We start from the raw sequence: 11297 nt of genomic DNA, 5'->3' as shown, positions 1-11297 counted from the left end.
TACAAATAACTTTCAGAATAAAAGAAGAATTGGCTTCTCAAAAGGCATGGTGGTCCAACACTATTAGATCCTCAGGCCTCAAACTGGCCAGCCCTGTTTTACACAATCACTGCGATATCATGTGTGTTCAACTCCATACTATTTAGAAATCATACCCGTCTGAAGAAGCACCGCAGAACAGCGTCTGGATCCCATTTACACATGTTTCCAACTCATCTACTGAAGGAGTGCAGGCCCCTACAAACCTGTGTGTAAATGAGGCAAACAACATTCAACATTAAATGGACATCAGTGGATAGTCGATTATGTGTTTCAATATCTAACCTGTACAGAGCATCCTTGTTGTCCTGAAACACATCCTGCTTCTTGTCCTTCCCAAACACTTTGGTTCCCACTGCCTCAAACACACTGCACTCTAGCAGAGCCTGGCACACACACACCACTCTACCCCGCGACACAGTGGCACCTTAGGTTTTTATAAATGAGACAGATTACATAAATAATGAAAAAAAGTGATGACAATGATGTTTAGGTAAAAAAAACACCATAACAAATATTATTTTGGTGATTACCACCTACAATCAAGCACATGTTCTCACCCTCAAGACCTCTGACATGAGTTATGTGCTCTGCCAGTACATCCACAGCCTCTGAGCCCAGAAAACAGTCACTGTGGGACTTGAGGTGGACTCGTCTGTGCTTTACTGTCACAGCGGCTCTGAGGTGGGAGATCAGGCTGCTCCACATGGAAGAAGACTGGACTGGCTTGGGGGAAACTCCACAGGCTAAGAGAAAGGCCAAAGAAGACATGTTCCACAGAGAAGAGACTTTTAAAGATGGAGTGCAGATAAACAAGTCAGTGGGTGAGGCTATTGTAAAGAGAATGGACTAACCTCAGGAAAGCTTGTTTAAGCAGCAGAGATGAAGTAGTTTATCTTTAAACTGCGTGACCACTTCTAACATTTTTCGTGCTTTTACTTTGAAATTGGTGGCTAGCTTAGCAGTAAAGATAACAAGATGTGTGCTCGGGCCTCCGTGCTTTAGGTTGAAACACGTGTTCATGGTCTCACCTTCAGGACGAACACACAGTTTCTCTGCGAGGTTCAACGCCGCAGCTCGTTCTTTTATTGAAGCCATGTTTCAGTCTGGGCTGTGCTGAGTTGTGTTGCTGTGAACAAACAACAGGAAGCGTTCAATGGAAGCACGTGGAATATGGAACAGCAGCCTCTGTTTTTTTATGTGCTCTTACCACTAGATGGCACTAATCGTGCAATAACACACAGCTCATTACTACTAAAACTAAGGGCTCCTCTCCTTACTGCAGTCTGTGCTGCCTTCATGTGCTCAGGGAAATGTTGGTTTTTATACTTTATGCTTTATCAAATTATATATATTATATTATTGAATTGAGCAGGTAAAATTATCAAATTTATCCCGAATGAATCGTAATGGCACTTTTTTTTGGTTTTGTTTTATTTATTTTATAAATTCATTTATTGTATGTCATCTTTATCTCTGAATTGCATTTAAAAGTAGTAAACATGTATTTTTACAAAACATTTGACATTGTATTATGCCTTATGTTAGTCTTTACTATTGAATGAACTTTCGGTGTCTTAACTGCAAACAGCTCTCAGACAGTTAAAACGATGGTAAGCTACCTCTTGAACAGCCGCTAAGGTAAACATAAAACAATTTATTTTAACCAGATATATGTACCTAAATACCTAACACACATTTAATTCTCAATGAAATCAATATACTGTATTGCTACAACAAATGATTAACTTCCAGCTTTGATAGGTTGGCATGATGAATATCCATGACCAGCAGGTTACTGTGCGGTCCCTGATGATTCGCTGCTGTTGTCTTCATCATCTGAACCCTCCTCTCCATCATCTGTGACCTCCTGCACATCAGCTAGAGCTCTGCTGCTGGACTGCTGCACGTCTGCAACACATTACATCACAGGCAGAGTTATATGGAAATACAAAAGAAACGCCGTACAACCAGTCAGGCAACAAAGTCATGGAATTGCAAGGCACTCCTGCCTTTGAGCAAGGCGTTGCTGCTCTATAAAATCAGGTGTAGCATGTGGACAGTATTGATATAAACATATATTGATATATATTCAGAACCAGCAGCAGCAACAGTGGCGCAGTGGGATAGCAGGGTTGTCCAATAACCGGAAGGTTGGTGGTTCAATCCCAACTCCTCCCTAGTTGTGTTGTGTGTTCTTGGGCAAGACACTTCACCCTAGCCTGTGGCGCGCCTTGCTAGTCATTGTATGACACTGCTTGTGCAGCAGCCGTAACGAATTTCCCTCTGGGATTAATACAGTATCTAAAATAAAAAATAAAATAAATAAAAAGTTGAAGAAATCTGTAAATAAAAGGTCTATGTAACTGGTGTAATTAATAGCATTAACAAAGACTGTCCTCCTTTTAGATGCAACTGCTGGCTCAGTGTCAAGGGTTCCTAGTAGTAGACACACACAGTATCATTGACAAAGAGTTAAACATTTAGATGGTTTTTATTTGGTGCAGTTCCTATAAAATTTCAATAGAGGGTGCTGTGTTCCAGAATATAATATAGTTTTCTGTTAAGGTCTAAGGTCTTTTAGTATTTAGGTAGAGCTTCACTTGTATTGGCCAGTTTTGTAAATAAGATGTTTTACTATTAAGTGTGACTAATGATCATATACATATTTAAGACCATCTATAGTAAGATGAAAAAAGTTCAACATTATGTGATATGTCAGAATTAAGAGAGAAATAAAACCATGTTTGGGGGAAACACATTAGCTGTGTGTACCACAACACTCTCTCTGTGTGTGTGTAGCTGCATCTGGTGATATTCATCTGTGCCTGATTGATGTCCAGCAGTGTGTGTTGTGTTCGCTTGCACTCTGACGGGTTGGAAAAAGACAGAAATCATGGCCTAAACCTTTTTTGTCATGTTTTGAAATAGACATCTCCTCAGGTACACCTGACCACACCTATCACCTACAGGTGAAACACGCATTTTACTGCACACCTCTGAGGGTGGAGCTTCCAGTTTAACAGACTGAGAAAGGGGCCCTGAAAGAAAGAAGCACCATGAGTTCTGGGTGTGGTGAAGTTGATCCCAGGAGACACAAACACACAGAGAGCTGACAGGTTTATCACACAGGCAAGGCAAAGGCCAGCAGAAGAAACAGACACACATGATAAAATGCTGTCATACTGAAATTAAAGTTTTAAGCATACATTTTCCAATACACACACACACATTCGGCATCCACCAGTCTCTCAGCTCCAGCTGTCATCAGCAGCAGGTTACTGAGGGATCAAGACAGGAGCAGAAACACCCTGAACACACACTGAAGCACACTTACTGAACAGGCAAACCTCTGTATTGACTGATTGATACTGTGTACTCACAGTGTGGAGGTTCTAGAGAGATTTTGTGGGTCGGAGGCTGAATAAATATGTAATATAAAAGTCGATTTTATTTTATTTTTTAACTCAAGAAGATATCTTAGGTGTTTTTTTTTCTTTACCTTCAGTACTAAATATCTCTTTGCTGTTCTAAATGCCTTTGACTCAGCACCGGTGGACACTGGCTTCACTGGGAGCTGTAAAATACCTTTCATTCATTCCACAGTGGACCACCGAGCAGCTCTAACGCTACTGCTGAATATTTAATGCATTACCTGAGGACTCCTCAGTTGTAAGATTATGACAGTGGCATTTACTGTTGCTGCCCTTTTTTTAAAAATGTGAACCTTAAAATAAAACATTGACATGCATGAAAAACAAAACAACCACCATAAGGTGTGGTGTGTCGCCGGATCGATGTTGAAACCTCTGCTTGTGCCACTATAGGTGTTCTGTCCTGACTCTTCAAGTCTGTAGGGACAAAAAAGGAGAGAGGGAAGAAAACAAAGCACTCATAGTTTATTTTCATGACATATAAATATTATTATCCTTAATATTTACTTCATTTACATGTAATGTGGGTCTGGTAACAGGGCATTTTTTTGTTTTTATTTATTTATTTAAATTTTTCATTTTTTTGTGGGCCTTTCTAAACAATGAATAAATACATGAATTAATTTGAACATTTATGACATTTTTGTAAATTTCTGTACTTTTTTGTATTTATTGATTTATTCAGAGTTTTGGTCTTCCACATATTATCATTTTTTAACCAGTTATTCAGCAGCTGTTAAACAGTTAACTGTAACACACACAAGCATTGACATACTGTACCTGTGATGCTGATGAATGTTAATGTAGCCTTGAAGCCCCTGTGTGTGATGGTGCTGTCTGACGTGAAGCGAAGAACCATGACGCTGTGGTAAGACAGGACAGGAGGAGGGACACTGGCACCACACAGCACCGCTAAACACAACATATTGTATTGTACAGTATACTGTTATCAGGCAGAGACAAAGAAAGAGAAAGGGTTCATCCAACCCACCGATCTCCTCACTTTCTCCAACATCTGCCAGCACCGTCAGGGAATCGTACAAACATCTGTCTGATTCCTCCAGGTCAAAATCTATAAAGTCCAGCTGGAAACACAGTGAAGACATTTTCATCACTTAAACTGCCATAATGTTAGGTTATGAAGTGCAGCAGAGCCAGCTGATAAAGTTTTGCACATCACCTTGACAACATGGCCCCGAGGAGCATGGACGACCCAGCGGAGCACGCAGTTATTACTGTAGAATCCTGGGTAATTTGGGGTGTGGATGGCTGCCTGATTCTCTACCAGAACGACTGTCCCACATACTGATTACACACAGGGGAAAACAAGCACAAGGAAACAATGCATTACTACACATATAGACCATTCTAACACAATTACACACACTGAAAACAAAAGACACATTATTAGCAGCTGGGCCTCTGTGAGTGTGTCTGCTTGTGAGTCTTGTGCAGCTCATTAGAGTGTCACAAGGGCATCAGCCTGCACAACTCCAAGGTTGCTATGAGATCCACAATCAACACACATAGCAGAGTATGACCTGCATCCTGTGTGTATATATACAAGGGATGTACACTGCTGCACACATATATCACACCACTCAACTATCCTGAGAATGTGTACCTTGTACTGTTGTGAATGTTGTGTTTCCCACCTGGATAAGATTGTTCCCTGACAGCACGGTGTCTAATTACAAATCCACTTCCTGGTCTGCTGATGTCAGAGGAGAAGAGGAGCGTGGCAATCTGGGAATTATTTAGAAGCACTGGACCAGGTAGGACACTCCCACAGTATATCCCTGCAAAACAGAGGCACAAGGAGAGCTGACCTATTTAAGTGTTGTGTTGTTGAGTGTGTGCTGTGCAAGAGGGAAAGATATAAACAAGAGAAGCAACTGTTGCTGCACATCAATCTGGAAAGACCAAAAACTTTTTTTTTGGACAACAATGGTATTCAAAAAAACTTGCATGTTGTTTAAACATCTTGTATTTACAATAAGAGCTCTCATTCTTGCTATTAAATACACACATGCATGCAGGCAATAAGGAGAGAGTGAGACATCTGTGTTATAACAGATCTTTGGAGCAATGTGAGGGAAGATGATAGACTAACATTAAAACGTTTTCTGAATGGCACTAGGTATTGGACACCCCTTGTATAGTGTGTAGGGCCAGTAGGCACAGGGACAGCGGGTACAGAAAGTATTTAGACCTCCTTGTTTGTTTCACTCTTTGTAATACTGCAGCTATTTGCTCAAAATCATCATCATCAAAACACAGAATTGTTGACATTTGTGCAGATGTATTAAAAAGAAAAAGTGAAATATGACATGGTCCTAAGTATTCAGAGCCTTTGCTGTGACGCTCATATATTGAACTCAGGTGCGTCCATTTCTTCTGATCATCCTTCAGATGGTTCTTCATTTGAGTCCAGCTGTGTTTGATGATACTGATTGGACTTGATTAGGAAAGACACACACCTGTCTATATAAGACCTTACAGCTCACGGTGCATGTTAGAGCACATGAGGATCATGAGGTCAAAAGAACTGCCTGAAGAGTGAGAGAGACAGAACATGACTGTGACACTCACCAACAGGCCGTTGGGTCCCAACCAAAACAGTGAGACGATCGTACTGACAGTACGAGTCATTCTCCAGGTCAAAATGTTCAAACTCCAACAGGATACTGTAACCTGGAGGAACACTAAGGCTCCACAAACACAACCTGTATGGAGAGACAATTTTAAAGCACCTTTGAAAATAGAAAAATTACATTGATTACATTTATGGCCGTTTGGTAGTAATCAGTACTTCTTTTTGCTTTTCCTGTATGAAAAGTCACTCACTGGTTGTTGCCATAGCGATCGCCAGGAAGGGTGGGATTTCTGATTACCCCCTCAGTGTCAGATACAGGCCCGTCTCTCACATTGCAGAGTCCTGACACACACACATACAGGCATCAAAGAAGCATGTGCACATTATGAAATATAGATGAACAAGAGTTGCTGTGATGAGAGGGAAAAACAACTCACTGGATAAAATCTTTTCCTGCTGCTGCTCAGCTAGAGGAGAGGAAAGAGAGACAATTAAGACACTGCTGTTTCTACACAGCAATATACAGTATAACATCATGTAGTGGAGCATTTTCTCAATTATTTAAGGTTGTACATAGACAAGCAAATTATACATTTGTTTGTCTATTTGCATGTCAACATAACCATGTACCCTAATCCTGACCTCAGCATTACACTGTCCACAACACAATGCAGACATTCAATCCATGGGTCATCAGGAAGTCAAATAGTCAGATTGTATCAGCATTGAATTACAATGCGCTTCACTGTATTTTCCTGTATGCACTGTATGCACTGAATGAATAAGGGTTCATGTCTTTGGTGGTTTTCCCCTGATTATCTTCCTGGTTCGTGTGATGATGACTGTTAGAACGAACCCTCTTTCAGTTTACGCTTGATCCAAGGCAGCAGCATCCTGACGTCAGTGAAAATCCCTGGAGATCCTCTTCTGGAAGGGGGACGGCTGCTGTTGTTTCCCCAGCTACGACCGCATCCTTTACCCCAGGAAGTGACGCCTAGCGCCACCCAGCGACCATCGCCCGACCCTGCCGGGCATACCAGAGGACCCCCCGAGTCTCCCTGAAGAGGAGATGGAGTGAAGGGGTGAGTGTAGCCAGGCTCTAAATGAAGTTAGCAACCATCTTCTTTTTTTCTACCTGACAGGCATCCTTCCCTCCTTTCTCTGGTCCAGCACACACAACTGTCAATACAGCCTGAGGCCGGACCAGTCTGTGGTTCAGAATTGAACCTTTGATAGTCTGCAGGACATGTTTACATTTAGCTGGTTCCACCAAATCCAAGCAGACTTCCCTCAGAACTGCAGGAAGGCGGCCCCCTAAAAACCATTAAAGTAGATGTTAATAGAAGAAAAGCTTCAAGAGTATTTGTCAGATACTAAGAAAATTACATACTTTCCTTTATCCTCCCCCATCCACCCATAATGCAACTGGTCTGAGGAAGGATGTTCTCATCAGGCAGAGGTAGACATATCGGTTGGACATGGGTTCCTATGTGAAATCATCATATCAAAGACTTAAACATGGATAACTCTAGTTTAGTACTACGCTGACCATCAGAATGGAAACCTGCCCATGTGAATGTGTTGATCCAGCTCTACCAGGGCAATGTCATAGTTCATCGGCAAAGCGTGACTGTACTTCTCATGGACTGAAACAGACTTGATCTGAAGAATTTGTTCCTCTTCATCATCTACTGTCTGGTCATACTCTCCTACCAGGACTCTCACACCCCTGAGGAACTCTCTAAATAGACAAAAGTAACGTTCAACCAGTGTCAACCAAAAAATACATCATACGTTCATCATCCATCAGCTCTTTACTTTGAAACAGATGCAAAACAGTGAGCAGCAGTCAGTATCCAGCGCTCACTCAGGATGGCTCCTCCGCAGAAATGAGAGCCTCTCTTCTGCAGGGAAACCTGAGTACAGATAACATGTAGGATAGGCTGTAATTTACCTTTGTCATAAAGCCAGTTTTCCCGACAGTGACCACATTGAGTGACAGCCGGTTGTCACTTAAGGAATTAGCGATGAGTTCCTCCTTCACAGATCCACAAAGCAATCCACGAATCCACATTTTGATTTTTGTGGATTGTTATTGTTTTATCAAAAGGAGGAAACCTGTCTGTATCATCTTATCAGCTGACTGGGGGCCATATTCACAAAGATTCTTAGAGTCCATTCTTATCTTAGCCTAAAAAATCTTAGTAAGGACTCCTAGCTTAACAGTGATTTAAGAACATTCTCAGAGTGACTCTGAGAAAGGAGCAGACTAAAAGTTTGATCTTAGTGGGGAGGCGGGTTTGACCCCGTTGCTAAGTGTGACACGTTGTTTTATGAGATGTGATTGGTTGACAGAACAACATGAGAATACGTTCTTAATATATAAGCAGCATTGATTGGACAGTGACAGGGGCCCACATGCACAAAGATCATTTGTTTCCGTTAAGAGTGAAATTCTAACAACATTCTTAGAATTGTGACGTTTTTAAGAATTGCCTCTTATATTTAAGCCTAAATCCTAGTAATGATAAAAGTGATTCACAAGTCTTAAAAAAAGGTCTTAAGGTGATAAACTGTTAGGAGTAGAGAGGAGGATTTCTAAGAGGCTTAAGAGTTCCCTAAACAGAGAGGACATAGAGGAGAAACCTCCAAACTATGAATGAGTGAGGTATTAAAACCCTATGGATGCATCGTGACTTTTTGTAGTTCATTTATATTATACAACATCAATGATATGCTTACATAGAAAACATACCATTGACCTATATGCTTAATGCGGATTGCTCAAGGACTTTAAGCTGTCTCTGCCACTTGGGACAGCTGTTAGGGGGTGGTGCGCCTCCTGAAAATAAACCATTAGGCTTTAGGGGAATATGTCGTTGTGCTTCATGTAAACTTTGTTCAAAATACGTGCATACAGCCATCACGCAGGTAACCCCCATCATCTTACATTGCAGACGTACCAGCGCTTTCCTCACAAAACAAAAGGAAGCGCTGATGTGCTGCGCTCTGTCCTCTCGCACCCCGTGCCAGTCGTCCCGTTTTAATATCCTACAGGCTGAATTCCATCCGAACAATTGTGTTTGAGATCACATCATCATCTGAGACTACAAGCCTTCATGTCACCGTCCATTCTATACTGTTTATATTTTTAGGAAAGGCGTTCTCATGTTTTTTTTTCTGTCAACCTACCACGTCTCCTAAATAATGCGTCACGCTTAGCAACGGGGTCAAACACGCCTATTTACTAAGATCAAACTTTTAGTCTGTTCCGTCCTCTGATACTTTTAAGATAAGAGTCTTTACTACGATTTGTAGTATTCATATTCAACCACAAACATTATTCCTGCTCGTATTAATCTGTAGCGTTTTATGTGTTCATAGCTTGGAGAACGTTTCTCTCTGTCGCTCCGTCATGTTCTCCCTGTTCCAGGAACGATTAAACCTCTTAAAAGTCCTCCTCTCCACTCTTAACAGTTTTTTTACCTGAAGACCTCTTTTATCTTTACTAGGATTTAGTCTTAATTATAAGGGGAAATTCTTAGAAACGTCATAATTCTAAGAATTTTCTTAGGGTTTCACCACTAAGGAAAACTTCTAGCGCTAAGAATCTTTGTGAATACGGCCCCTGATTTTTAAAATATTGCCATCTGCAACATACTAACAGTACACTAAAACCTGAGAAGCTGTAGTGTGTAATATTGAGCATCCATTCTATTATTTTAACAGCAGTACAGTTACAATTAGCATCGAGAATATAGAAAATAGAAGAAATAACTAACCAGCCATGGGTGAGATCCATATGTGGCTTCAGTCCCTCCGACCACCCTCACAGAATGAACCATCTGCCTCCACACCACAGGAGCGCCACATTTCGAACCTGACAGGCAGCATGAAAATCTCTGAGGCCTCCATATATTCCCTTAAGATTGGCATCCTTTGTAATTATGACTTTATCTCACCTGCATTAGCAGCATGGACAAAAGTGTTTATCCAAAAACAAAGCAGCACGGCAGTGGTCCTCATCACTAACACACACACACACCAAGAATGGGCATCGCTGTATAGGGCAAAATGATTTATAGAGGCCATTGTGTGCTCATTAAAAAAGCCAGTAAACACTGGCAGAGGCAGCGATTGGCGAGTTCAAACATCTCGGTAAAATAACTGCAGAAGTGTACTGAAAGTGTTCTCAAGGTCAGCTGTGGCGTTGTGCGCCTTCATTCCTACCTTTAAAGACACAAACGGTGCAGTGGCTGGAAAACATTTAAAGGAAAAAGGAAAAAAACTCAAAGCCCCATGGAAGAACAGTGGTTATTGTTGCATGTGGGTGCTGACGTAAAGAGCGGATAGAAATGAAAACAGCACAGCATTAACAGCAGTTAATGTTTAGTTGAAGAGTTCACGCTGAAGCTTTATAAGAGTCGCACTAATCCAACCTCATTCACCTCGTGTTACTGCAGCCTGACTCACACACACACAAATCTAGTCATTCTACTTACCAGCTCTCTCTCTCTTTCTGTAAAACCTGTTTCGGTAAAAGGAGTCTTCTCTTCTAAACACAAGCTGCTTTGTGCCAAAGAAAGTTTATTTTCATGTGCTTTCACTGGAAAGCAGATGGGCACCTTTACTTCACATATGGATAGATAGTTTTTATTCCACTAAATGTGTATCATTCACATGCAAACAGTGTCTGTGAGACATTCACACAATACATAGTGGTAATATTCAGATCCTATCTAAGCTGCAAATATCTGACAAACGGGGTAGGTTGAGGATAGTGAAGCTTCATGCAATGCTCAGGAGTCTGAGGTTTGAGTCCCCCTGACACTGCGAGCCGTTTGGTTTTCAGCCATGGCTACCACCAGGATTAGTCACCACTCACCAATACATAGAGACTTACATTTAAATTTCATTGTATTGCTCTACATGCAATGACAATAAATGCATACTATTCTCACATTTTGAGGACATTTGTGAGGACAGGCTAATGATATAACTATAGATAAAGTGTCCCTAATGTCACCCATAGTTTCTGAAGAGCTGATTTGAGCTTTTTGAGTATGATGTGCCAACTTGTCGTCAGCTGTGCAGTCTGCCTAAACTTCTGGTTTATCCAAATACAGGCAAAGAGGAGGAACAAAAAGCAGAGGACTGATAAAGCCTTGATATAATTTAAACAAAAAAGTATAAATTGAAAAAAGTAAATAGAACAATTCTGCTTTAAA

The 11297-nt window shown here is 41.1% G+C and overlaps 3 protein-coding genes across 4 annotated transcripts in view; all 3 read right to left on the bottom strand.

Moving 5' to 3' along the window:
• Window positions 1–1281, bottom strand: part of LOC114437206 (DEP domain-containing protein 7-like) — a 4171-nt gene extending 2890 nt beyond the window's left edge. Inside the window, exons 1-4 of the mRNA XM_028407738.1 lie at window positions 1071–1281; window positions 600–785; window positions 325–466; window positions 156–245 (exon numbers count right to left, since the gene is read on the bottom strand). Of these exons, the coding sequence (XP_028263539.1) occupies window positions 156–245; window positions 325–466; window positions 600–785; window positions 1071–1137 (485 nt within the window). The 5' untranslated portion in view covers window positions 1138–1281. The remainder of the gene's footprint in view (window positions 1–155; window positions 246–324; window positions 467–599; window positions 786–1070) is intronic.
• Window positions 1282–1379: 98 nt separating this feature from the next.
• On the bottom strand, window positions 1380–7564 carry LOC114437208 (ovochymase-2). Of its 2 annotated transcripts, none has more exons than XM_028407742.1 (12): window positions 7460–7564; window positions 7205–7383; window positions 6926–7127; window positions 6507–6536; window positions 6321–6411; window positions 6066–6199; window positions 5129–5272; window positions 4654–4778; window positions 4465–4558; window positions 4254–4385; window positions 3810–3890; window positions 1380–1950 (listed from the first exon to the last, which is right to left on the bottom strand). In XM_028407742.1, the coding sequence occupies exons 1-12, from the start codon at window positions 7485–7487 to the stop codon at window positions 1835–1837; spliced, it is 1356 nt and encodes a 451-aa protein (XP_028263543.1). In that variant the 5' UTR covers window positions 7488–7564; the 3' UTR covers window positions 1380–1834. The 2 variants fall into 2 exon arrangements, with proteins under 2 accessions (XP_028263543.1, XP_028263544.1); XM_028407743.1 differs by having other exon boundaries at window positions 4477–4558.
• Window positions 7565–7620: 56 nt separating this feature from the next.
• LOC114437822 (ovochymase-2-like) lies at window positions 7621–10163 on the bottom strand. Its single transcript, XM_028408753.1, has 4 exons — window positions 10032–10163; window positions 9852–9949; window positions 7888–7985; window positions 7621–7810 (listed from the first exon to the last, which is right to left on the bottom strand). Exons 1-4 carry the CDS (start codon window positions 10159–10161, stop codon window positions 7621–7623), a joined length of 516 nt encoding a protein of 171 aa, XP_028264554.1. The 5' UTR covers window positions 10162–10163.
• Window positions 10164–11297: the final 1134 nt, after the last annotated feature.

This window comes from Parambassis ranga, chromosome 6, assembly GCF_900634625.1.
Source record: "Parambassis ranga chromosome 6, fParRan2.1, whole genome shotgun sequence".
Lineage (NCBI taxonomy): Eukaryota > Metazoa > Chordata > Actinopteri > Ambassidae > Parambassis > Parambassis ranga.
This window is presented reverse-complemented; position numbering and strand designations above follow the sequence as displayed.